The 24,956-nt window shown below is 36.3% G+C and overlaps 1 protein-coding gene across 1 annotated transcript; it reads left to right on the top strand.

Moving 5' to 3' along the window:
• Window positions 1-2,114: 2,114 nt before the first annotated feature.
• LOC146994544 (uncharacterized) lies at window positions 2,115-22,327 on the top strand. Its single transcript, XM_085826209.1, has 2 exons — window positions 2,115-2,236; window positions 12,394-22,327. Exon 2 carries the CDS (start codon window positions 21,307-21,309, stop codon window positions 21,715-21,717), a length of 411 nt encoding a protein of 136 aa, XP_085682335.1. The 5' UTR covers window positions 2,115-2,236; window positions 12,394-21,306; the 3' UTR covers window positions 21,718-22,327.
• The last annotated feature ends 2,629 nt before the right edge of the window (window positions 22,328-24,956 follow it).

The raw sequence follows: 24,956 nt of genomic DNA, 5'->3' as shown, positions 1-24,956 counted from the left end.
CAAACATAAATATTGGTGCAAAATGTAGTTTAAAATATTAATGGTAAATTTAAAATACATTCAAAATGCAATTTGTCACACTAGATCATCCCCATCTTCAAAAAAAAAAAAAAAAAAAAAAAAAAGGTAATGAAGTAGAAATAGATAATGGAAATGACACTGTGTATTTTAAAATATAAATGAAAATTTAGGATAATCCAAGCAATGTTTATGTGTCTAAAAAGTATATTCCTTACTACCTAATGCATACTAAAAGTTACTGATAAAATTAACTGACAAGTTACTTTTAAAACAAGAATATTAAGAGCGATTCAAAGATTATATTTAATTTAATGGACAGTAGGCAATGTAGGCATATATATTTTGCTATAAATTGACTGGCAAATGTTATTCAGTAAAGGTAAAGATCCCACGTGTGCTTTCTCTATATAACTACTTTGATCTAGTCCATCATTAAAAATATTTTTTCCTGGGATTCCATCTCAGAGTGAAAACTGAGACAAATTTAGGTGTATAATTGTAAACTTTCTAATCTTGTTCTTAAAAATGTGGTTGTATCACGATAAAAGATTAATAAACTATGTTAAATATTGTTTTTCCAACATTTCATTAGCAAAATGCTATATGGATATAACCCTCTCAAGCAAATAACCCATTTTCCTTCCTTTGTAATGATCCGGTATTTCTCAAGTGTGTATTGCATAAAGTGAAAATATATATTAACATATGAATTAATTCAGTTGTACATAAAATCACCTCTGACTTAACTGATCTTTTTAAAGGATTAAAACATAACCGCTCTAATCCGAACAAGTATGGCTGGAGTACCACGTGACAAAACAAATGACGTCGAAAGATCTATCTTACGTCTAAATTCTTCTAACCAATAGCAGCGAAGCAGCTCTCACAGCAGGAGGTACAGCGAGTACGTTTTAGGAACATGCGCGCAGGGGGGCTGTGTGATCACCGAGGCAAGCGGCAGCACGATCTCTTTGTGGCTTCCTTTGTGTATCAACTCGAAACAGACGCCAGCGTTATCAGTTCACGTCTGTCAACACTTACAAAGCCCTTAAGGAATCTCGAGAGAGGGAAAATTTGGGGATGAGAGGGATAATTTGAGCATCGCGCTATTTCCCTCTCGGATCTTCTGGATTCTCTTTTCTTTCTAGATCGCTTGAATATAGTTTCGCCTTTAAATAATATTATACCTCACCGATTTTTTCTCATACTGTTCTTTGCTATCTGTTAAATGTCCATATGTAAGGGATGGTTTATTCTTCACCGCCTTAAATGAATTTTTAGAACTATGAGCTTATATAAATAACAGTGTGCCTCATTGTGTTATATTAACATTATTTAACTAGTAATAAATTATGATAGTAAAATAATTAATCTTGTAATAAATTATGATAGTTAAATTAATAAATACTGTTTAATTTGTGTTTTTAATACATATACTCAGTTATTTACACACACACACACATATATATATATATTTATTTTATTTATTTATTTATTTTTTTGGGTGTATGCGGTTGTGGTCTTGTATTGTATATGGTTCTATGTTGTTAGTCTGCTGCTGCTTTTTGAAAAATGTATGAAAATGTTGAGAATGAAAGTAGCATAAGTTACTTTGGTTAAATTAATATATACTTTTGTTTGATGACCTTTGTTGATATCTCAGGATGCAAGCGTACATATTACTTTATATTCCATGCTAAATACCTTGATACGAAGCATTTTAACACCGTCAATATTTGTTTTTTCCCCAGTAACACATCTATTCACCATTACCAAACACACTCACTACACAAACACACCTGTGAGACACTATTTATTGTAAATGAAGACAGTTTCTTCTCCTTTTAACTACACTCATGGACACAATCGTATTTTAGGATATTTTCTACTTCTTTTCCTTTTCTTTCTATAGGCCCTTTTTTTTTTTTTTTTTTTTCTTTTTCCCTCTATTATTTTTGGGCCATTTATTTTAAATTTTATTTTGTCCCATCTTTTCTTCCTGGCCTTTTGAACTCGTACAAGATGTACGAAGTTCCTTTTTACTCTCCTCAAATACGAAATTGTCCCTCTTTCTCTATACCTTTCCTTCGCACCTATGCTTGATTTTTCGCCCATCGGTGCAGAAAGACTTAGCGGGTGCAAAACAAGACATCTGTCTACTTTGTCTGTCTGTCTGTCTGTCGATCGCGCGCGGAAAGGATGTCTCGTGTACAAAGTAAGTGCTAATTTGTTATTAGTGCAATTTAATATTATTATTTATATATATTATGATATAAATTAAATTTAATTTCATATATTGTCAGAGGATGCTAACGAGAATAAAGTAAATTCGTAGTTTAAAACGATTACTTAACTTATCCCTTACTTACGATACTGAGAATTTTTTTTTTTTGCTTTTACTGTATGTTTTAAGCGTTTTTGAGTATTTCTAGATTTATAAAAATAGTTTATGTATTTATAAAAGAGTAGGTTTCTTGATTGATTTTATGATAGATATTTCTTTTAGTTTTAAAGCATGAAACTATTTTGTAAAGCTGATTTCTGCAAATCGTATATTTGAAAACATTAAGTAGTTATATTTAATGTAATTTAAGCAATTTCGTTTATTATTTCTTAAACTTTTGCCCAGCAAAAAAATATTATATATATATATATATATTATCCTAGTATACGGTGCAGCCTTGGCGCAATTTTGAAAATTGTCGCCAACACCAAAAATGACCCAAAGAACGTCTATGTATATACTATTACTATATACGGTACTTTTCCGTTTTGCCGGCGCAAGCGATGCCAAAAGGAATATTCTCGCTGGTAACCTTTTACGCCTCATTTTCAAAACAAGGCGCAGCTTTTTCTTATCAGATTGATTGTTTCTTTCAATACTGGCATATAATTATATAGGATTTTTATCAGATAGTTCAGTTTTATGTCTAAGGCCATTTTGGATAATTAAGTCAATTAGGATGCAATCACAGCGCTTACCCGAAGCCGAAAATATAGAAAAGGTAAAATCGAGGGTTAAATTCATCGATTCTAATGAGAATGCATTAGCGAAGTAAAGCACTACAGTTTTACATAATTTCTGAGTAAGCTATTTGTAAGAATTGAAATATTTCTTGCATTTAAACTTGTGTTCCAAATTAAGATTTAACTTGAAATTAATGTAGATAATTACTGAGAGCATTATATTTTTGTAGAGTAGTTTACGTGAGATGAGATCGCTTGGGGTCACGTGATATGAACTGGCGAATCAGGATGTTGAACCATAGTAAATTCTTAAATTAATGTCTTTTTACAAATTTATTGTCTTTATTTATTGGCTTTTTATAAAATTTTAAGCGATATTAAAATGTTTATGTCTTCAAAAAAAGAATTCCAACATTTTTTAAATATTTTTTATGTGTATACTGTATGTTGTCGCCAATAAAGTCTGCTTGGCGAGATTTGCGCCGGCGAAATGGAAAAGTACCCTATATACATAGTATATATTATGTATAACTATATATATTATTTGAATAACCCGTTTACTACTCATCGTATGTGTCCCGTTTTTACTGCTCATCATAAAAGTAGTCAAATCTCGTGTGCACCGGATACTAGGAGTAAACCCAAATGAAACATATTATTACAATTCAGTAAAATAATGCATTCGGGTTTTCATCCGCAGAGAACCCGTTGGCGCCGTTGCATTTTTACTCGCCAAGCTCGCCATTCATCGACGATGAGCTGAGCCGTAAACGTGATATTTTTCAAACGTGATTTTTAGTGCATGTAAATTCAAAATAGCAGACGAAACAATATATTAAGCATATGGTAGTAAAAATTCACAGATAATAAGCATGTAGATGTAAAACTAACCGGTTAAACGAAAATAAATTTTATTAAATTCAAGTTAGCACAGAAAAGAATATATTAAGTATAAGACAATATATAACGATTTATAACGGAAATAAAAATTCATTTTAAAAATATAAATTAGTATTAATATACTGAAATTAACCGGTTTAGCGTTATATACGGAAAAAATTTGTCTTAAATTCCAGTTAACACAGAAAACAATATATTCCTTACACCAGCAGTGGTTTGCTAATTTTGATTACCATGGTGATCCATCGAACTATTCTGTCATCTTAGATAATCAATAATATTTTTTATTTCAATTTAATCATCTATTTATGTCACACCTGCCATCCTCTGAAAGGTTATTGTTAGAAAAGCATTAACAATATATTATCTTGTTAAAATTTTACGCCATAAAAATTGATTTATTCTCATAACTTTAGATGACAATAACCAATAATAAAAATAAAAGCATTTCTTAATTATTTAAAATGCACATTTTTGCGGCCTACGAAAACAAATTATTTTAGAGGTTGGAAACCTCATGGTTCTTAGAGCTGTTACTAATTAAGAACACAACGTGAACAGCCGTGTTACAAATTAGCATTCACCCCTCCCGCCGTATTTTCTTCCTTTCATCGCAAACCGAGAACCGGCATATATCTACGAAAATACTATTTCTATCTATTCGTTGTTAAAAAATTCAGAAAAAATATTAATAAAGAAGAAAAGAATAATATAAATCTGCAAATGTGATCAACGACTGTGATAATTCACTAAAATGAACGGCCCCCCATGAGCATGTTTACATTTACCGGGTTCTCTGTGGAAGTGCTTCCATGCATTCTGTATTAATTGCAACATTTATTGTATAAAATAACTTAAAAATAATGTTATATAAAATGACTTAAAAATAATGTTAATTTTAAAATTAACATTATATAAAATAACTTAAAAATAATGTTAATTTAAAATTAATAACAAATAAAAGTACTTACATTTTCTTCAGAAGACTAGGAATCATTGATTTCTATGAGAAATTTTGTGTTTTTTTTATTTTTGAATGCAATTATAATCCAAATTATGCAGAATTATTACATGGATAATGAGTTATATAATTAATTTTCAAATCAATTAGGCTCAAGAAAAATTAGATATTTTGTAGTTTATACATGAAGCTTCTATTTCACAGTGTTCTTGACATATTTTTTTTTTTTTTTACACTTCACACATAGTTTTTGATTTTCTGTCTTTTTTTCTTGAGCACATATAAGACCTCCGGTAACATAATTTTCTTTTCTTTGTTTGCGATCAAGAGAATCTTCCATCATATTCCTACTGTTTCTGTTATGATTTCAAATGAGGATCTAAACGTGCAAAGGCCAAATCAGACATGCCTCCTATTCCTGAACTTCTCTGGTGGAGTTTTAGTAGATGAAAGCAAGATCCTTGATTTTATGCTGGCAATATTTAATAGCGAAAATAATATGCCTATCAGTTTGATATTCTGGGCACAGAATAAGTGTCACCCATTTCGTCGACTATATCAACTGCTCCTTTTGTCATGTTATAAAACGTAATTACTTCTTCAAATCTCCCGTGCTTTCATCAATATGGTCATCATTGTGCATAGTTGACAAAAGGTTAACACATTTGTTCTTTTCAGCCATATAAGAAAGTAGCATTATATCCTTTTGAAACCCCAAGAGAGTTGAATGCTGTTCTCTATTCTTATTCGACACAGATTCAGGTGAGATAAACTTATCCTTGCATATTGTTCCCATGTTCAAAGTATAGAAGGATCTAAAATCAACCACAGTAAATACCTTTATACCATATCTTGTAGGTTTCTTAGGCATATACTGCCAAAAGGAGCATTGTCCTCGAAAAGGTTCTAGCTTTTTGTCCAAAGTCATATATTCCCCTACATGATATAATTTCTGACAATTCTCGACAAAATTTTCAAACAAATCTCTATTGGAGCTAATTTATCACTCTTTCTTCTGTCATCCCGTGTTCCGACATTATCGAATCGTAAGGCACGAAGAATGAAAAGAAAATATATAGTTCATTTGTTTTATGAAAAATATCCAGTCTTGTTCCATTAGTCGCCCATAATTCTCTAGCATTTACAAGGAAGGATTTGTGCAGTCCACCTATGTATGATTCCTAAAAAAGCAAGAAACTCTTCTTTCTCCATAGGTTTTGCATCTCTTTTAAAATTTCCCGAAATATTTTTTTACATAAATATTAGAGCATTTCACAATCATTTCAATCATTGTGTCATCAATATTAGCTTCCATGCATCAATGGGTGAAGCCACATCTTTAGATATATGTATTGCCAGGCAATTTTTTATATTATGGGAATCTTTGAATTTGAAAGTTTTCTTTCTTCCATTTTGTTGTTTTATCATTTCCTACAAAATAGTCAGTTTAATCATAAGGAATGTCTTCTGTAGAGTCGCACTCTTTTTCTGATTCAGACTGATAATCACTAAATATATTGTAAAGTATTTTGCAGTAATTGACAAAATAACAGATGATCTTAATAAAACATAAATTTTATTTTTAATTTAGGGAGATAGATAATTTGAATAAAATTCTTTAGTGGCAAAATTGAATAAAATTCTTTAGTGGCAAAATTTTCATACAACTACTAGCTGGTAAAACTTCAGAATTCTCATTTTAAACAATTTCTTACATTGCTGAGCAATGGTTACATCATACAAATATGGAATTGCCACTTCAATAATAAATATATATTTATTTGTTAAATAACAAAATATTACATCTTCATTATCTGAATTTTGTATGAAGGTCCACCTCTGAAAAGATGTTTGGAAATTTATAAGAAATGATGTTCTGCAAATTTATCTTAAAATGGACCTAATTCAATGCTATATACATTAGTGCAATTTAGAATATCCTAAGTGAGAATGGAAAAAGCAATATTCTCATTTCCATTTATGAAATAACCAATGCTGTTGACAAATTAATATATACCCTATGATAATTCCAGTTCCAGGATATCATTGAAATTATTTTTGCTTATAACATGAGGGAAAACCCCTGATGAAATTAAACATGACAACATCATTTTCTTCTGAATGATGCAGCCATATGTATGAAAAAGGCAGATAAAACACTTCTCAAAATGTTCTATCTGAAATGAGTCGTAAATGCTTTGCGTGAAAAGTTCATGAATTGTTGCCAGATGTTGACAAACCTATTTTTATTCTAAGAAAGATATTTTTAAATCTCTGTTATAGTGAGAGTCTTTGGAGAGACTGCAGCTGATATATTAGTTTTGACAAAGTAGCTAACATGGTGAAGTGAGATTGTTATTATGCCAAGCAGTAATAACTTTAGGGGGCATGACAGTGTGATGGCTCAAGATACTGAATACTGAAGATTCAAACTTGGGCCAAACTACCAGTATTCAGCAATTGTATTGCTCAACTGCTTGTGAACTTGAACAAAAGTATAAATATCTTGTTAGTGAAACCCATGACTTAAGAAAATCGGGAAAATTTATAAAGTTTTCAAGTTTAAAACATGGTTGATTTCGTTATGAATCCCATGATTCTGACATGTTTTAAATTCACGGATAGAGATGGATAGAGGCGGATAGATCATTGTCCTGCTTACAACAGATACATCATGTTAATGTAGAATCTGAAGAAAAGTTTAGGTTATTTGAATATGGCAAAGAGTATCGGCTATGGACCTGAAGAAAGATGCCGTTTTGAACAACTTTCTAAGGAAAACTGGCTTGTATTTGCATTACAGATGAGTAAAATAGAAAAATCAACCATGCAGCCAGCCCTTTAACCATGATATGAAACCAGATCAAACTACCAGTATTCAATATCAGTTGTAGGAAAAATCTGAAGAAAATGCTTGCAATATCATGTAATCAGAAATTAACTATGTGTTGCATAGCAGGATTACTTTTGCAAGTTTCGAGGTAGAGAATACTACTTTTTTTTTTTTTATATAGGTATTTGGCCATGGTATTCATTACATATATTCTCTGTCATTCATACGGAATACTAATATTTTTAGTAAAAAGGGTTTTTTTCATATTAAGTGCTTTGCTTGTCGATATTCTCAAAACTATGTACTGTACATTTAATAGATTAATAACTAAATAATACATTTAAAGCATTCATTTTACACTTTTTCGAAGTTGTTTTTTTGAATTTACTTGCTGATAGCTTAAAATATATTTTATTTTGAAACAACTGTCTTTTTCATAATAAATTTGACAATGCCAAGTATCTTGAATAATATTAAAATCCTTGGTTGATCTTTGGATTATGGTAACTTGGCGAAAATTTGGCAACCAACTCTTCTGCAGCAACCCTCTATTTTGTTTTTCGCCGCCACTTTGTCTTCATGAAGTAAAGACATATTTCTTTTCTTTTTATTTACTCAACACTTTTTCCAACAATCTGCTAGCCGAATTACACTTATGCTAGAAATTTTATGGAACAAAACTGCTTAATCAGGACAAATATTAACTGCAAAATTGGGAAAAAGTGCAGAATCGCAAACTCCTTGCCGCGTTTTTCAAAATCGCACATACACAGTAACCATGTACACGTCGACTTATTTTTACTTAGAAAAACATCCCAGAATTGCTCAAAAATGGCATTGCGCACACTCTTGACTTTATCCATCTAAACTGCTATTTTCTCATAAATGACAAAAATTTGCACGAAAATGTAGGAAAATTTTGTGAATCTTTAAACTCGGTAAAAAGCACATATATGAAATTACCTGATCGCGAAAAAGTATATACCCTATCCAAAGATGAACATTTCCACGTATAATATAAATAAAATATCCAAAAACTTTTACCTCTAAATTATCTATTATAAACGTCACCAACAAATTCATAACAAAACATTAAAAATGGTTACAAATACTTACTGTCAAATATTTAAATTATTTCCATGCATGTTTACATCCACTCAAACGTATACCAAATTGCTACAAACATATAATTCGCAAAATAACTATCATTTAATTAAAATAAAATTAAACCATGTACACGTCGATTTATTTTTACTTAAAAAAACATCCCAGAAGTGCACAAAAATGGCATTGCGCACACTCTTCACTATAACCATGTACACTGTTTTTTTCTGAAAAATTAGAAAAATTTCATGAAAATGCATGAAAATTTTGTGAATCTTTAAATTCGGTAAAAAGAACATACAGTCAAAAGTCGTTAATCCGGACTCGTCGGGACTTCGGCGATTCCGGATTATCGATTTTTCCGGATTATAGATCATCAGTTTAAATCTGGTAAAATGGCATGCAGAAATTATAAAATTAAAAATATGAAACCGTAATTTACGAAATAAAGAACAATTATGATCTAAAGGGTATCAAAATTTACAAAAAAAAAAGCTTAATATTTATTTGTTTATTTTATTAAACATTTCTTTCAATGTAAGTTGTTTAAGTTGCTTCGTTTTTTATGTGATAATACATTCTCTTTAATTCTATAAACAGACATAATTTCTTGTTCAGTTACAAAGTTCCGCTATTCAAGTCCTATAATTGCTGTGTCGAGAATACCGACTAATTTGTCAATCGAAATTTTTTGTTTTCAATAACCTCTGTCACTTTCTTTGCTATCGGAAGCGAATTATAATGACGAGGTATTTGGTTTAAATCATATCAAAGACGGAGTACATCGAGATGAAATACTACATTGAGTAAGCAATTATAAGCCAAATAAAATAAAAACATCTGCCCTTAAGATAAGGATAGTGCTGACAGATCAACTTCCAATTCATTGCACGCCGCCGCCGCGTTAAAGATAAACAGAGTTTAGATAAACAAACGTTAACAAAGGATATGCCTTTATCCATTTTTTGCAGCAATTCCACTTTTTGTTTAATGGACTCCGAAAGATACTTTCGCTTTGTATATCCTTTACATATTAGTAAATATATATCGGAAATTCTATTTGACATAATCGAAAGTTCAAGCTTACTTTTATAAAATTGTTGTAACAGTCTGCAAAAAATAATAATCCGGATCCAATTCGAAGATTAAGGAACAACGCAATCTGCAACATTAACTGAAATAGATAATTAGATAATTTTAGCTTAGCTTATCCCGTCCGTTACACATTAAACGCGCTTTCGTAAATGTATTTTGCGCACATGCAAATTCGCAGCGGTAAAGGTCTTACGCGCATGCGTCAGCGCAGAAAGTTTGTAGCTTTGAAGTCCGGATTATGGGTGTCCGAATTAACGACTTTTGACTGTATATGAAATTACCTGATCACGAAAAAGTACATACCCTTTCCAAAGATGAACATTTGCACGTATAAAATAAATAAAATATCCAAAAACTTTTACCTCTAAATTATCTATTATAAGCGTCACCAACGAATCTATAACAAAACATTAAAATTGGTTACAAATACCTAGTCTCAAATATATAAATTATTTCCATGCACGTTTACTTCCACTGAAACGTATACCAAATTACTACAAACATATAATTCACAAAATAACTATCATTTAATTAAAATATAATTAAACCACGTACACGTCGACTTATTTTTACTTAAAAAAACATCCCAGAATTGCACAAAAATGGCATTGTGCACACTCTTCACTATATCCATGTACACTGCTTTTTTGTCATAAATTAGAAAAATTTCATGAAAATGCATGAAAATTTTGTGAATCTTTAAATTCGGTAAAAAGGACATATATTAAATTACCTGATCGCGAAAAAGTATATACCCTTTCCAAGGATGAAGGTTTGCACGTATAAAATAAATAAAATATCCAAAAACTTTTCCCTCCAAATTATCTATTATAAACCTCACCTGCCAATTTCTAACGCAAACATTAAAAATGGTTCCAAATACTTAGTGTCAAATACTTAAATTCTTTCCATGCACATTTACTTCTACTCAAACATATTCCAAAATACTACAAACATATAACTCTCAAAATCACGATCATTAAATTAAAATATAATTAAATTAAAAACACTACTTAAAATATAAATAAACACATACATTAAATTAATAAAAATTAGCTTACAATCCTAATTACTTTAAACTAAATCATTGCTAATAACAATTTTCCAATAATACCATATTAATTTATTTACTCTTTACATTTAGAACAATGCATAAAAATAATATCCTCAAATAATTAAAAATACTAACTTACCTAATCTTCTACAAAATCTTGAGTGCATGGCGGATCACAAAATGTCCATTTTCACCAGATTTCTTGCACCGCCATTCAAACTTATCTGTAATATCCTTCCTTTCACACAATCTCATTTCATATCCATATGTTCGACATTCATAGTTATCGGCAATTAAGCAATTCTTTTCAATTACACATAAACGCAATAAAAATTTCGGATTTACTTTATATACGGCCATGGGATCCAAATATTAAACAACACTGTTTCACAGAACATAGAATGAAACTAATGCTGTACAGCAGATATTTTTACAAATTTACCCCCTTTCCGATTAAAGAACAGTGATTCGTCCATTAATGTCACATGACATATCTCATGATCTCTCATTTCCCTCACACAAAATAATGCGTAATCGGAACTGAGTACTTCTCACATTATTCCCAAAGTCCTAGGTAGTAACCTTTATCGCCTCCAAAATGTTGCCAAACTACCTGTTACCATATTCCAAAGATCAGCCAAATCCTTTAAAGTAGCATTGTAAATAAAACTAGAATAAACATTATACATCTTGTTATCTTTCAAGATTCCCTCAAACTTTGATTAATTACTCAAAGCAGTGGTTTACTAACTTTGATGACCCTGGAAATACATAAAAGTATTTTGTCATCTCAGAGAACCAATACTATTTTTTTTCATTGTAATCAGCTGTTGTATATAAACACCTAGCATCCTCTGAAAAGTAATTTTTAAAAATGCATTAAAATATATCAAATTTTTAAGCATAAAAACTGATTTAATTCTTATTATTTTAGGTAAAAATAACAGTAATAAAAATAAAAACTTAATTATTTAAAACGTATATTATTGTGGCCTACGTTAATCATAATATTTTAGGAACCGCGTGTTTAAAGTTTTAAAATTACGTAAAAACACAGCCATACTATTCTAAAAAGCCGCGTTATATTCACCCCCTCCCCCGCCGATTTTCACCACCTCACCCGGTAGTGATGCACCGCTAACCAGCGGCAAAACGGAGCCCCGAACAGACGAGAAATATTCTCTGAGCGAACCGGGTTGCTACCTCCGACAAGCCAATTCGCCGGGTTACCAACTTGAACGTTTATCGCCATTTTTGGCGATGTTTACATTTAACGGATCCTTTGCGGAAGTGCTTCCGTACAATTATGTAACACAGCGTTATGTAGAGAGTATTATGTATTCAAGGGATATTTATTTTTCATTTATATGAATGTAATGGTTCTAACATGTTTATATTGCATTATAATTAAAAGCTCAATTTTTTATGTTAATAATAATTTTTCTATTTTATTTACAGGTTTCTGATTCTTCATGATATTTTGGACTTCTGAGGAGACCAGTGTAAATCCAACATCGCCCAAATATTGGCTGCATCACATTGAAAAATGATCTGGCTTGCTATTAAAAAATTCAAAAGGGCAGACTTCGGAAGAAATCATCCCATGGTTGCTGTGCTACGTCATACCATAGACATGACTTGTAGAACTATTGATGTATTACATCATTAGTATTTGATTTGGCCTGCAGGTGAAACATGTCGAAAAGCTGATTTTATGCAAAGTGGGGTTTGAAAAATGCTTTACTGTGTTCACATTGGATTGTTGAATCAATGACTGAACCATTAAAGAGAAAGAAGACACACAAAGTGACTGTGTTTCAAATAAGGACAATCGTATGACAAGTGCAAAACTCATTAAGCAAAGAAAATTAAATAGTATTGTTTAAACGTGTTTAAAATGATGCTGAAGAGACAACTGCTCTTAAATTAGAGTGATGATTTGTACAAGTCATCATACAAACTCTAAACAAGAAATGTTTTCAAGGAGAAAGGTTTGAAAATAAATCCATGAAGCCTAATGACGAAGAGGATCTAGTTTCAGTAAAACTGATAGTGCCAATCTAAAAATGACTGCCATAATACATTCTGGAGTGGCTGTGTAAATACAGAGTAAAGAGCAGTGACCTGTGCCAGAGGTTGTCTGTGCTCTCTCATAAATCTCATATTTGCACTCTTGTCTGTTTATGTGGAGGTCACCAGTATAGAATGATTATGAAGGAGCCGAAGGCAGCTATTTTAGGACAGAGTTAATTTAAAAAATTCAGCTAATTATAGATGTTAATACCAAAAACAGTTTTGTGGCATACCTTCTTTCCATTCGAAAACATTGGTATTACAGATCCAAATCTGACTTGCAAAGTCCTGACCTCTAAAAATTTTTGTATGAAAATTATTAGACTATTATCATAGAGATTATGTAAAATGACCCATCTTCAGGCTTTACTGTAAGCCTTTCTGTATCAAAGAACACAGAAACAAAGGGATTTCTTTTCACCCAAGCCTTTTCGGAGAGCTGTTTCTCATAATGTTATCCACTTTTACTTTACTTTTTCAAAAATGTTAGCAACAGTCTTACTAATAGCACTGGCGATTTCATATCTGTGGCTAATGACTTAGCCATTTTTTTTTTCAAGAATAGAAAATGATTATAATATATTCCACACACAATTTTCTGACTCTCCAATACATGTTTACATGGCATAGAGTCTGGTATTGTTGACATATAGGATATGTAACATTCCTTCCCTTTATCAATGGATTTTACAAACCTCTGCTTTCTGGAAGACTTAGATTAAACGATGTCAAGGTGATTTAAAAAGTGACTGTTTCCTGGCAGTAGTTCCTAGCACTTAGCGTTCTTGAGATGAAGTGTTCCCAGTCAGATTCTTGAGGGGTGAACTAGTGATGGGGGGGAGTCGGTCCGGACAGCTGGGCGGCTTTCTGAAATTATTTAGGTCACGTCCAGTTCCCGCAACTGTCTTGAGCTGGACCCTCCTTAGGCCGCACAAGGGCTGCATTGGGAACTTATTTTATAATATTAAAATGGCATAGTACAAAGCCATGCTGGGGTTATAGGCAGTATTTATTTTTTGCATATATTACGCAAAGGCGATACTAATACTTAAAGTTGTGTATCGCCCTTTGTAGAAACGATGTGAAAAAATAGGTGGAACATAAAAATTTACATGTATGCAAGAATATGTGTTACATGGTGTCTTATGTGCAGTATATATAAGACTATAGATGGAAGATAAAAACACATACATGCTTAACTATATATGTTAATGCTTATGTACCATTATTATTACTTACTGCCTCTATACTATTATTACACAAACCTGATTATACATAAACATGGTATGCCATTCATATAAGGTGAAAATATGATATGTATTTTACATGCACTACACCCCTTATATATTACATAGGGTGATGCTAATACTTAGGGTTATGGTATCACCTGACATAATGTTACTTAGTAAATGAAACACAGGTTTAGAGCAATGCAAAAATGCAAGACTCCTGCATACTTATAATTTTTCTGTAACGTTACATAAAGAATGTAATAGTGCATGAATATTAATGCTTAAGGTTCTACCACTTAGCGTAGAGATTCATAAGAAATGAAGTATAGATGTACATCAAACATACATAACAGATAACAGTATGTGTTACTTAGTGCCTATATCCAGCATACATGACATTACAGCTATATTATTAATTACACTTTTCATGATTATATATTGGCTTGGTATGCAGTATTTAAGGCTTTTGTGTTGCATACGTTATATGTTGCACAAAGGTGACAGTAACATTTGGGTATTGTTATTACCTGACAGAATGATACTTGGTAAGTGTAACATGAAATACATGAAAAAAAACTTAAGTAAATAATACTTGTATACTTTTACTTATGATTATGCCGTCACCTTATATAACCATATATATTTGATGGTAATAATACTTAAAAGTTTTGTTCTTACCTTATATAGAGATACATAATATGTAAAACTTGAAAGTACATAATATGGTACAAAGTCCATAATCTGGACTTCGGCGATTCCGGATTGGGTTTTTTCCGGATTATAGATCATCAGTTTATATCTGGTAAGATAGCATGCAGAAATTATAAAATTAAAAATATGAAACCGTAATTTATGAAATAAAGAACAGTTATGATCTATAGATCATCAGTTTATATCTGGTAAAATGGCATGCAGAAATTATAAAATTAAAAATAAACTAATTTATGAAATAAAGGGTTATGATCTAAAGGGTATCAAAATTTACAAAAAAAAAAAAAAAAAAAAAAAGCTTAATATTTATTTCTTTACATTATTAAACATTTCTTTCAACGCACGCATGTGTGGAGCATGCGCGCATTTTCTACGCGCATGCGTAAAGCATACATAAAAAAAAAAAAGTTTGTGGCCTTTGAAGTCCAGATTATAGATCATTCCGGATAATGGACATCTGGATTACGGACTTTGTACTGTATATGAATTGTAATACTTAAAAGTTGTGGTATCATTTTGCATAAGAAGTAAAAGTTAAAAACACATAATATATAGGAGTACGTAACTGTATATGTTATTTAATGTCTTACAGCATACAGTATATGACATTTATTGATGCCACGTTGCAGTTTTGGCACGTGCTCAAACTATGCATTTGAGAATTTTCTTGCCTGCATTTTTACACTGTGGTTTGCCTGAACGTTGCACATAATACTGGTAAGGAAGGTTGCAAATTGATATTTTAGGCATCTACATCTAAATTACTTGTGGCAGATGTGGTCCACACAAGTCCGACTCTAGAGCCTGCAGTTTGTCCATGATTTTCTCAATTTTTGTCAACAGCTGGTCACTCACTTTCTTTATCATTTTATCAGAAGCACTAAAAGGATGGCTTCTTTAGTGTATGTGGCATATGTCAATCCTCTGCGAGCGTACATATATTGATGTGTTCATGTGTGCCATCTTCACCACATTCACACACTTCATAGGAGGATGTGCCTTTCTAGTAGAAACACACTGGAATCGGACCGTGACCATTAATGTTTCCAGTCAGCTGTGGTGATGACATGACTTGATCTGTTGTGAGTTTGTGACAGAATTTACGAGTATGGTGACCTTGTTGGGCGGTATCCCACTCCTCCTGCCCTTGTTGCATAACTGATTTCCATGTTTTTTTATTTTGATGTCGGACCGTGGGAGTTCAACAATTTTATCAGCATTAACGTTCTGTGCAGCCTCCTTTGCTAACGTATCCACTTCCTCATTTCCTTGGTGCCCTGTATGTGCCGTAATCCACAAGATTTGAATTGGTTTGGTTAGTGTTCTTTGTTGCAGCAGGGCCTGTATGTTTGTGATGAGTGAGGTTGTATGAGGTATAACAATTAAGGAACCGGACTAGTTCTAAAAATTGGCTTTATTGAAAACATTATACAAATAACATTTAGCCCCCTTTAGCATACTTTCTTTCCCTATCAAAACATCGCATGCGTGTGTCCACCAAGAACTGTTTTAGACGGAGCATATTTTACAGTGGAGCATTGTCTTGGTCTAAATTCCATGTGTTGTTGCTCCACAGATCTGGCCTTATCTTCCTTGTAGCACCTGAATGTCGTATTGCTGTTTTACCACTGGCCTCATAGCATTTAAAAGAGCCAAAGCAAATGCATGAAAAGTAAGGAGGCAGAGAAAAGAAGGGAAAGAGTAAAGAAGAAGCCACGCCCACCCGGAAGAGTGAGGCAGCGGAAAGAAAATTTGAGGGCTTATCAAAACAGGAAAGACACCGTAAACGGAGTATTTCTGAAATGAAAAGCGAGAAGTGATAGAAAAGAAACCATTTCTCCCTAGGAACGACTGTAAAACAGCCGAAGCAGTAAGAAAGGAGAAGATAAAGTTACGCCCCGCTCAGCACCGAAATATACTGCAAGCAGTATATTCAGTGGAGAAGGGAAAGAACCTGCTCGCTCACATGCAACCTGCACGCTCACAGGTGAAAGGGCCCCATTGAACGCAAGTAAAGAACGTATTCAAACCATCAAGCGTCAATGGGAGGTTAGAGAGAAAGAAAGCAAAACTTACGTTGGATCCACCTTGACTCCGCTTTCAGCTCTGTCCACCAGACAAGTAATCTATTCCATCAGCATGGTTTGGAAATCTGGAAAAAACAAAATAAGACGTCAGATTAAGCTGATAAGAACAGAATAAACCAACTTTATTGAGCGAATACTAAAATTTACAAACTATGTACAATATGTACAGGAAAGATTACATTATTATTGCAAGTATTTACAAATTCTGTGTTCAACAATTTACATTCTAAATTTCATGATTTTGCGGTACAAACATAAAGTAGTTTATATTGATAATACATTGCACAGTCAGTATGTATTCAACGATTAGTGTATCACACAAAGCAAAGTCCGTGCCCAATGGTTGTCGATAATGTTCATTTCACATGAATGGTGTTTCAAGATACTAGAGTCCATTCCAAGGGGGTATTGTCAAATTCCATATTTTTAAATTAATGTCCTTGCGGGTGGAAGTAGAAGCCACTCCTGAAGGGGCGTTAGTGTTCATTTTAATTCTCTGCATCTCCTCCCTGGTTACTGGTCGGGTGCTGTGCATCGTTTTCACTTCGTCCGCTGAGATGACCAACATAAATGTTTCTGCTGTATCTGATCACATCACTGACACAAAGAGTCTTGAAAAGCCGGCCATAGGATTTGGAACATGCAATGTTTAGAAATTTGTCATTAGCTCTGTCCCAAGAGCCAAGTGAACCAATGACGATAGGAACAATTGTGCAGTGTCCGTGCTCATGTGCAATAGAGGCGCGGAGAGCTTCATATTTTTCAAGTTTCCTAGCACGTGCTTCGGCAAAGGCTCCTAGGTGATTTTCAAACGGAATGGTGACGTCAATGATAAAGAACTGTCCGTCATGTTCGATGACAAGATCAGGGTGGAGACGTGAGTTGTCAAGTGATTGGTCATTTGAAACAATCTTGAAATCCCTCTTGCACATCTTGATGATTCGGTCGACGATTGCATTGTGACGTTCTTTATACAGTGTAGAGTAGGACATACAATGATCCAGAACGTGTGGCAATGTTTCTCTATCTGCACCACAGCGGCGGGATCTGGGGTCCGCATTGGACCAAGGCTTAGCACCATTCAGGTTGACAAGATTCAAGCAGGCTTTATGTATGAATCTCCAGTCCGAGAAGCTGGTATATTTCCCAGTTTGTAAGAAGTGGCTGGAGGCTTTACATGCAGTGACACATTCTAAGGTCTTCCCTTGGTTTGGTAGGGAAAGGAGACGTTCGTCTCTTTGGTGTTTACACATTTTCCTGATGGATGCAGCGATGTTCCGTCGGTGAGCAGCAGTGGCAGAAAAGTTGCCTGCTTCCAAAACGGGGAGACTGTTTTGGATGGTCCATTTGACGTTTAATCGTCTAGAGGCAGCCCGTGCAGCGGTCCAGATGTTTCCAATGCGATTACAGGTCCTACGGAAGTTGCCATCGGTGGTACCAGAGAGGAAAGTTGCAAAATCAGGGTTTCCATCTTCAGAGGGGATGCGATGTTGGACAGTTTCTTTAAGATCCTCCCAAGCAAGGTCACATACTGTGGAGTCTCTGGAAGTAAGCAGCTTAAATGCCGTGTCGATGGCAAAGATATCCGCCTCTTCAGCAGCAATGGGCAGGTTGACAGAGCCACTGGCAGGGCTGCCGTACAGATAGTCGTTTGAAGCTCGATGAGGTAGGTAGAGGGTGTCTTTTACGTAGGGTCAAATAACTTTATCAAGTTTCTCCCACTCTCCTTTCTTGAGCTGTGAGGTGCGCATCGCAAAAGTGAGCGACGGGAAGAGGAATGTTTTGATGGAGTCTGGGTCTGGATGCCTTTGCCATGGCACAAGTTTGGATGTCAAGAGCCTTCTTCCGTTGCCAATGAATCTGTCAATGCTGGTGGGGATGGCGCATTCTCCAAGAAATCCAACAGGCTTTCCTAGGAAGTTGCAGGAGTCACCATCGTCCAGGGGGCGTATAGGCTGCCCATCAATCTGGAACGTAGTAGGGCGGGTGCCGACCGGTCGACAGCCAGACAGATGGAGGGATGCACACTTGGAGCTGTTGATCCTAAGGGAGAGCTTCTGGCAGGAGGAAAGGAAGCTGTTGATCAGGCACTGCAGTTTATCAGGTGAATTGGCAATGAGAGCAACATCATCAGCGTAGGCAAGGATCGCTCTATCTTCCACCGGTGCAGTATTCCAGAGAATGGGGTTCATGGTCGTTACAAAGAGGAGTCCACTCAGGGGGTCACCTTGTAGAATGCCAGCGTTTACAGGAATAGGGGCGGTGGTGCCTTTATCTGAGATGAATTCCGTAGTTACATCATGGTACATATCCTCAATGATGTGACAAAAATCTTCACCAGCACCGAGGGATGCGAGTGTGGACGTGATAGCCTGGTGCGGGACCGAACCAAATGCGTCCACTATGTCGATCCAAGCAACGCAGAGATCTTTTTTTTTGGTTCTTGCATTATTCATCAGCTTTTGCAGGATGAAGTTATTTTCCATGACTCCATCGTAGGGGCGGAACCCTTTCTGTGCAGGATGAAGCAGGTTGTTGCTCTCGAGCCAGTCGGAGAGTCTCCTAGCCAGCAATCCAGAGAAGAGTTTTGCAATAGTGCGACACAGCGATATTGGCCGCCAGTTGCTCGGATCAGTGGGGTCTCCCTTTTTGTAGATCAATATGCTTCTTGAGGATTTCCACATTTGGGGGATACGGCGATGCTTAAGGCAGATGTAGATCGCAGCCAGCACCTGTCCATCCGGGTCCATGGTCTTCCAATGCTGATAGGTCAGTCTATCAGGGCCTGGAGCCGTGTTTTCAAATCTAGCCAGTCTGGTGATGACTTCAGCATTGGTGAAAGGCTCTATGTTAAAAGTGGATGAGGCAAGTGGAGGAGGTCTTGAGGATAGGAGAGAGGCATCAAAGACACGTTCAGTTCTAACATTCCGGAAGTGAGCTTCTAAAAGTGAGGGATCAATGTCGCAGTTTCTTGTACTTCCAGACATGATAATGCGGGCAGCACGTCGTCTGTTCCTTCTGTAGAGTTTTTGGATGCTAGTGGCATCTTCAACATTTACGGGGGTGCTTCTTGCGGCTGGTGCCATGGCTGAGAGCTTGCATTCACCCCGTGCAAAGGCGATAATTTCATCTAATGTATTCTGGAACTGGTCCCAGGAGTCAGCAGAAGGGGTGTAACTCAGAATATCAGCGAGGAGAGGCAGGAAGCAGGCCAGTGCAGTAGGAGTGTCGAGGACAGAGGGCGGCACAACACGGACAGTGGGCGTGTTAGAGAACTCTGCAGGGGGTGCACTTGAGGTGGCAGCATGGGAGGATGTCTCATTTTCTGCATCCAAGACAGGAACATGGCCGGCGGACGCGGAAACAGCATTATCTGGAGGTGAGTGATCCCTGTTACGGATATCCATCCTTCTGTGAAACATTTTGTGATTATAAAGTCCTTTTCTGGAGGTGAAGGACCTGTCGCATTGGGGGCAGGAGTATCTTCGTTGGACAGGTAACTGATCATCAGCCGGAGCACAGAGGAGACCTTACGAAAGACACGGGTGATGCGAAGGGCGTCTTGTAATGAGAGAGTTGCATAGAAGGCACATGTAAATTACATGTTGAATGTCAATATCGTGTCCAGTCAGGAGGTGTCTTGTGAGGGATCTTCTTTGGGCAGTCCATTTTCTAGTACTGTACGCGAAGTTGCATCCAGGTTCTGTACATGAGAATGTAGCAGGCACAGGAAAGTACACCGTGAGCGACGAACCATCTCTGGAGGGCTGACGAGGGCAGAAGTTCTTCGAATGCTGAACTCTGGACTGTCAGGGTCCTCATTTTGAGTTCTGATGAAACGAGGGGAGGGGCTACCATCCGCATCATCATCAGATGTTGACTCTGGAGAGGAGAGCATGGCAGAAGAGAGACTTGGAGGTGGTGATCCAGCAGGCAGGCCAGTGAAGGATGGCTTAGCAGGAGGGACAGTAGTAGACTTGCTCCCAGATGGAATGACATCGCGAGGAAGTAAAGTAGTCGGGTCAGCAGGAGGGGTGGTGGAGGTTCTGAAGGAAGTGGTGACATCACGAGGTGGTGAAACAGGTGGGTCAGCAGGAGGAGTAGTGGAGATCCTCAATGAAGTGGCGACACTTCTTTGAGGTCGCTTGACGAAAGCAAAGAAACAAACAAAAGAGTCTTGACAAACTTGACAAAGAAAGTCGCTTGACGTGAGCAGACCTCCATTAGCTGCGGCAGTCTTCATCTTCGGGTGCGTTGGTCCTCTGGTGATGGCTCCATCCTCTGTAGTAGCGGGGACGGGATCCCGGTATCCAGGAGAGATCTTGGGAGACTGGAATCTTCCACTAGCGGCTACAGCGTCCATCCAGGCTTGTGGTAGTCCTTCAGGGCTGGCATCATCTTCGGCGGTACCGGGAACTTCCACACGGCGACCAGCAGGGTCCTTGGTACTGCAGACTCCTCCTCTCGTGGCTCCAGACATCGTGGGCAGGGACCTGCTTAGGGCAGCATCGTCCTCAGGAACCTTTGACATCCAACCGTCTACATCCAACAAGAAAAAAGAAAATGCAACCCATATAGTACAAAAGAAAGAAACAGTCATTCAAAGTAAACCCAAAACTGCCACTAAAAAGTATCAAATAAAAATAGAAGTTCCAGCAATAGCTCTTTTGACGAAATGATTTCTGAATCTGCGGATTCAGACACTATGGAAGTAGAGGATGGTCTAGAATTTCCCAGGCATCTACTTCCACGAAAAACCAAACAAGAGCACAGAAAGAACAAAAACCAGACATAATGGCCACCCTCGTCTCATGGAACTGTCGCAGTTTCCACCGAAATTTGCTCGACATCAAAGCCATAATTAATGCTTATCATCCTGTATGCTTCGCAGTACAGGAAACAAATCTAAAACCAAAACAACAGGCAAAACTTCGGAGGTTTTCCTTCGTCAGGAAAGATAACCTTGCAGGTGAGCGTGCCAGTGGAGGTGTAGGTCTCCTCACGTCACTGGATTATCCCTCAAATGTGCTTTCTTTGACGACATCCCTCCAAGTTGTCGCTACTCAAACAAATTTTGATATTGTTGTTACAGTCGTTTCTCTGTATTTGCCTCCAAATGAGCATATTGATCAGCAAGATTTAAATGGTTTTTAGAGCAGCTGCCTGAGCCTTTCATCATAATAGGAGATTTTAATGGCCATAGTCCGCTCTGGGGTAGTAAAGATACAAATTGCCGAGGAAGACAATATGAGCAGATGATCGAAGATCATAGCCTTTGTCTCCTGAATAATAGGCAGGATACTTACTTCCATGAGCCTTCAAGGACATTCCACGCTCTCGACCTTGCCATCTGTTCACCATCTCTGTTGCCATTTTGCACTTTTAGTGTCGGAAATGACCTGTACAACAGCGATCATTATCCCATTTTTGTATCTCTTGCACAAAGAGGAGCAAACCCCATGTCGAGACTCCCTCGGTTTATACTAGACAGGGCAGACTGGGAACTCTTCTCTTCCTCCGCAGAGCTCACAGAGGAAATGGTAGAAGATGTGCATATTGATGACGCTGTGGAAGCTGTTACTAATACTATTATTCAGGCAGCTATGCTTTCGATTCCTATAACATCAGGAAAAATACTAAAATATTCGAAACCGTGGTGGAATCGCGACTGTCATGAAGCACTGAAAAAACAGAAAAAAGCATGGGGTATTTTTCGTAGATATCCTACTCTGCGAAACCTCATAGCCTTTAAAAGAGCCAAAGCAAATGCACGAAAAGTGAGAAGGCAGAGCCAGAGGGATTCCTGGATTTCATATGTGTCCTCAATAACATCCTGTACACCTAGTAAGCGGGTTTGGAAAAGAGTTCGAAAAGCATGCGGTATGTATAATGACCACTCATTTTCCTTTTTGGAAAAAGATGGCCGAGTGATTAGCTCCATAGAAGAAATTGCAAATACTATTGGTGAGACATTTGCTGCCCTTTCTTCCAGCAGAAACTATTCACCTGCATTTCTCTGTATCAAGCAGCACTCTGAAATAAATCCCATCGCATTCAACTCTACCAAATCTGAGCCTTACAATAGAGCATTTACTATGCTGGAATTAAAGGGAGCTTTGTTGCAGACACATAAGTCTTCTCCGGGTTTTGATGGCGTGTATTATGAAATGCTTAAGCATCTGTCCTATGAGTCACTGACTGCCCTTCTCACTCTTTACAATAGAGTGTGGAAGGAGCGTACATTTCCCAGTGCATGGCGGAGAGCTGTAGTATTTCCTATTGGGAAGCCAGGGAAAGACCTGAGGAATCCCTCGAACTATCGGCCAATTGCCCTTACTAGTTGTGTTTGCAAAGTGTTTGAAAAGATGGTAAACAGCCGCCTAGTCTACTTCTTGGAAAAGAATAATATTATATCGCCTTATCAAAGTGGTTTTCGAAAGGGGAGAACAACCGTAGATAACATGCTCCTGCTAGAGACTTCCATTCAGAAAACATTTGTAAAAAGAAGCCACCTTGTCTCGATATTCTTCGACATTGAAAAAGCTTATGATAAGGCATGGAGATACGGTATACTCCGGGATCTTCACGAGAGTGGCTTGCGCAGCAACCTACCAATTTTCATTCAGAATTTCTTGAACACTAGAACTTTTCAAGTAAGGATTGGCTCTGTTTTTTCGGATGTTTTCCAACAGGAAGAGGGTGTGCCTCAAGGCTGTGTGCTTAGTGTAACGCTGTTCAGTTTAAAAATAAATTCTGTATGAAAAGAACTTCCTCCTACCATCTTGGGATCACTATATGTAGATGATTTACAGATTAGCTGTCGAGGAGCAGACATGAGATACATAGAGGGGCAATTGCAGATGGCTCTGAATAAGATCCAAGAATGGTCAGACAAACAGGGATTTACCTTTTCGAAACAGAAAACTGTGTGCGTGCACTTTTGTAGGAAGCGAGGTCTCCATCCTGAACCTGAGTTATATCTAAAAGGTACAATTATTCCAGTTGCGCCCGAAGTGAAATTTTTAGGAGTGACGTTCGACCAGAAATTGACTTTCCTTTCTCATGTTTTAAACCTAAGAAAGAAGTGTCTAAAAACACTAAATATTTTAAAAGTGTTGGGGAACACCTCCTGGGGTGCAGAGCGTTGCTCCATGCTTCGCATTTACAGAGCACTTATCCGCTCTAGACTGGACTATGGCTCAGTGGTTTATGGATCCGCTCGCTCATCTGTTTTGTTAAAACTGGATCCTGTTCACCATAAAGGTTTGCGGATTTGTTCAGGAGCTTTCAGGACTTCTCCTGTATAGAGCCTATATGTTGACTCTAACAAACCATCACTTTATCTGAGGCGTGAGCAATTGTCCCTTTTACAATATTGTAATACTCTATCTCAACCTGAACATCCCAATAAGCTGTGCTTACTTGTTGATGAGTGTAACACATTATTTGAAACACGTCCATTCTGTGTTCCTACTTTCCCTTTAAGAGTTCGCCCTGTCATTGAGGAACTCTCCCTCTCTGATATGCACCCCCAAGCAGTACAGAATTTTGAAATTCCACCTTGGGAAAATTCACGGATCCAGCTTCTTGATGTTTTTAAACATCACGTAAAGGCGAGCACTAACGAGATCGTTTACAGACAAATTTTCGCTGAGCACAGGCACAAATATAGCAGTTATTATCCGATATACACAGATGGATCAAAGACAAATGATCATGTTGGGATGGCTTTTGTATTTGAAAATTACATAGAGGGCAGATGCCTGCACCATGCTTTCTCTGTCCTAACATCTGAACTAACTGCAATATATTTTGCTCTTTTGTACATCTCAAAGCTCTGCCACAAAAAGTTCATAGTTTACACAGACTCGTATAGTGCTCTTAAATCCTTGGAAGCTTTTCCCAACGCTCAGAATCC

Source organism: Stegodyphus dumicola, chromosome 11, assembly GCF_044657685.1.
Source record: "Stegodyphus dumicola isolate Sdum_Otavi_A_Nest chromosome 11, ASM4465768v1".
NCBI lineage: Eukaryota > Metazoa > Arthropoda > Arachnida > Araneae > Eresidae > Stegodyphus > Stegodyphus dumicola.
The sequence above is the reverse complement of the archived record's forward strand: the minus strand, read 5'-3'. Positions and strand labels throughout refer to the sequence as shown.

Excerpts from the sequence above, each read along its gene's own strand:
- LOC146994544 (XM_085826209.1), top strand. The coding sequence starts at position 21,307 with ATGGCTCCATCCTCTGTAGTAGCGGGGACGGGATCCCGGTATCCAGGA.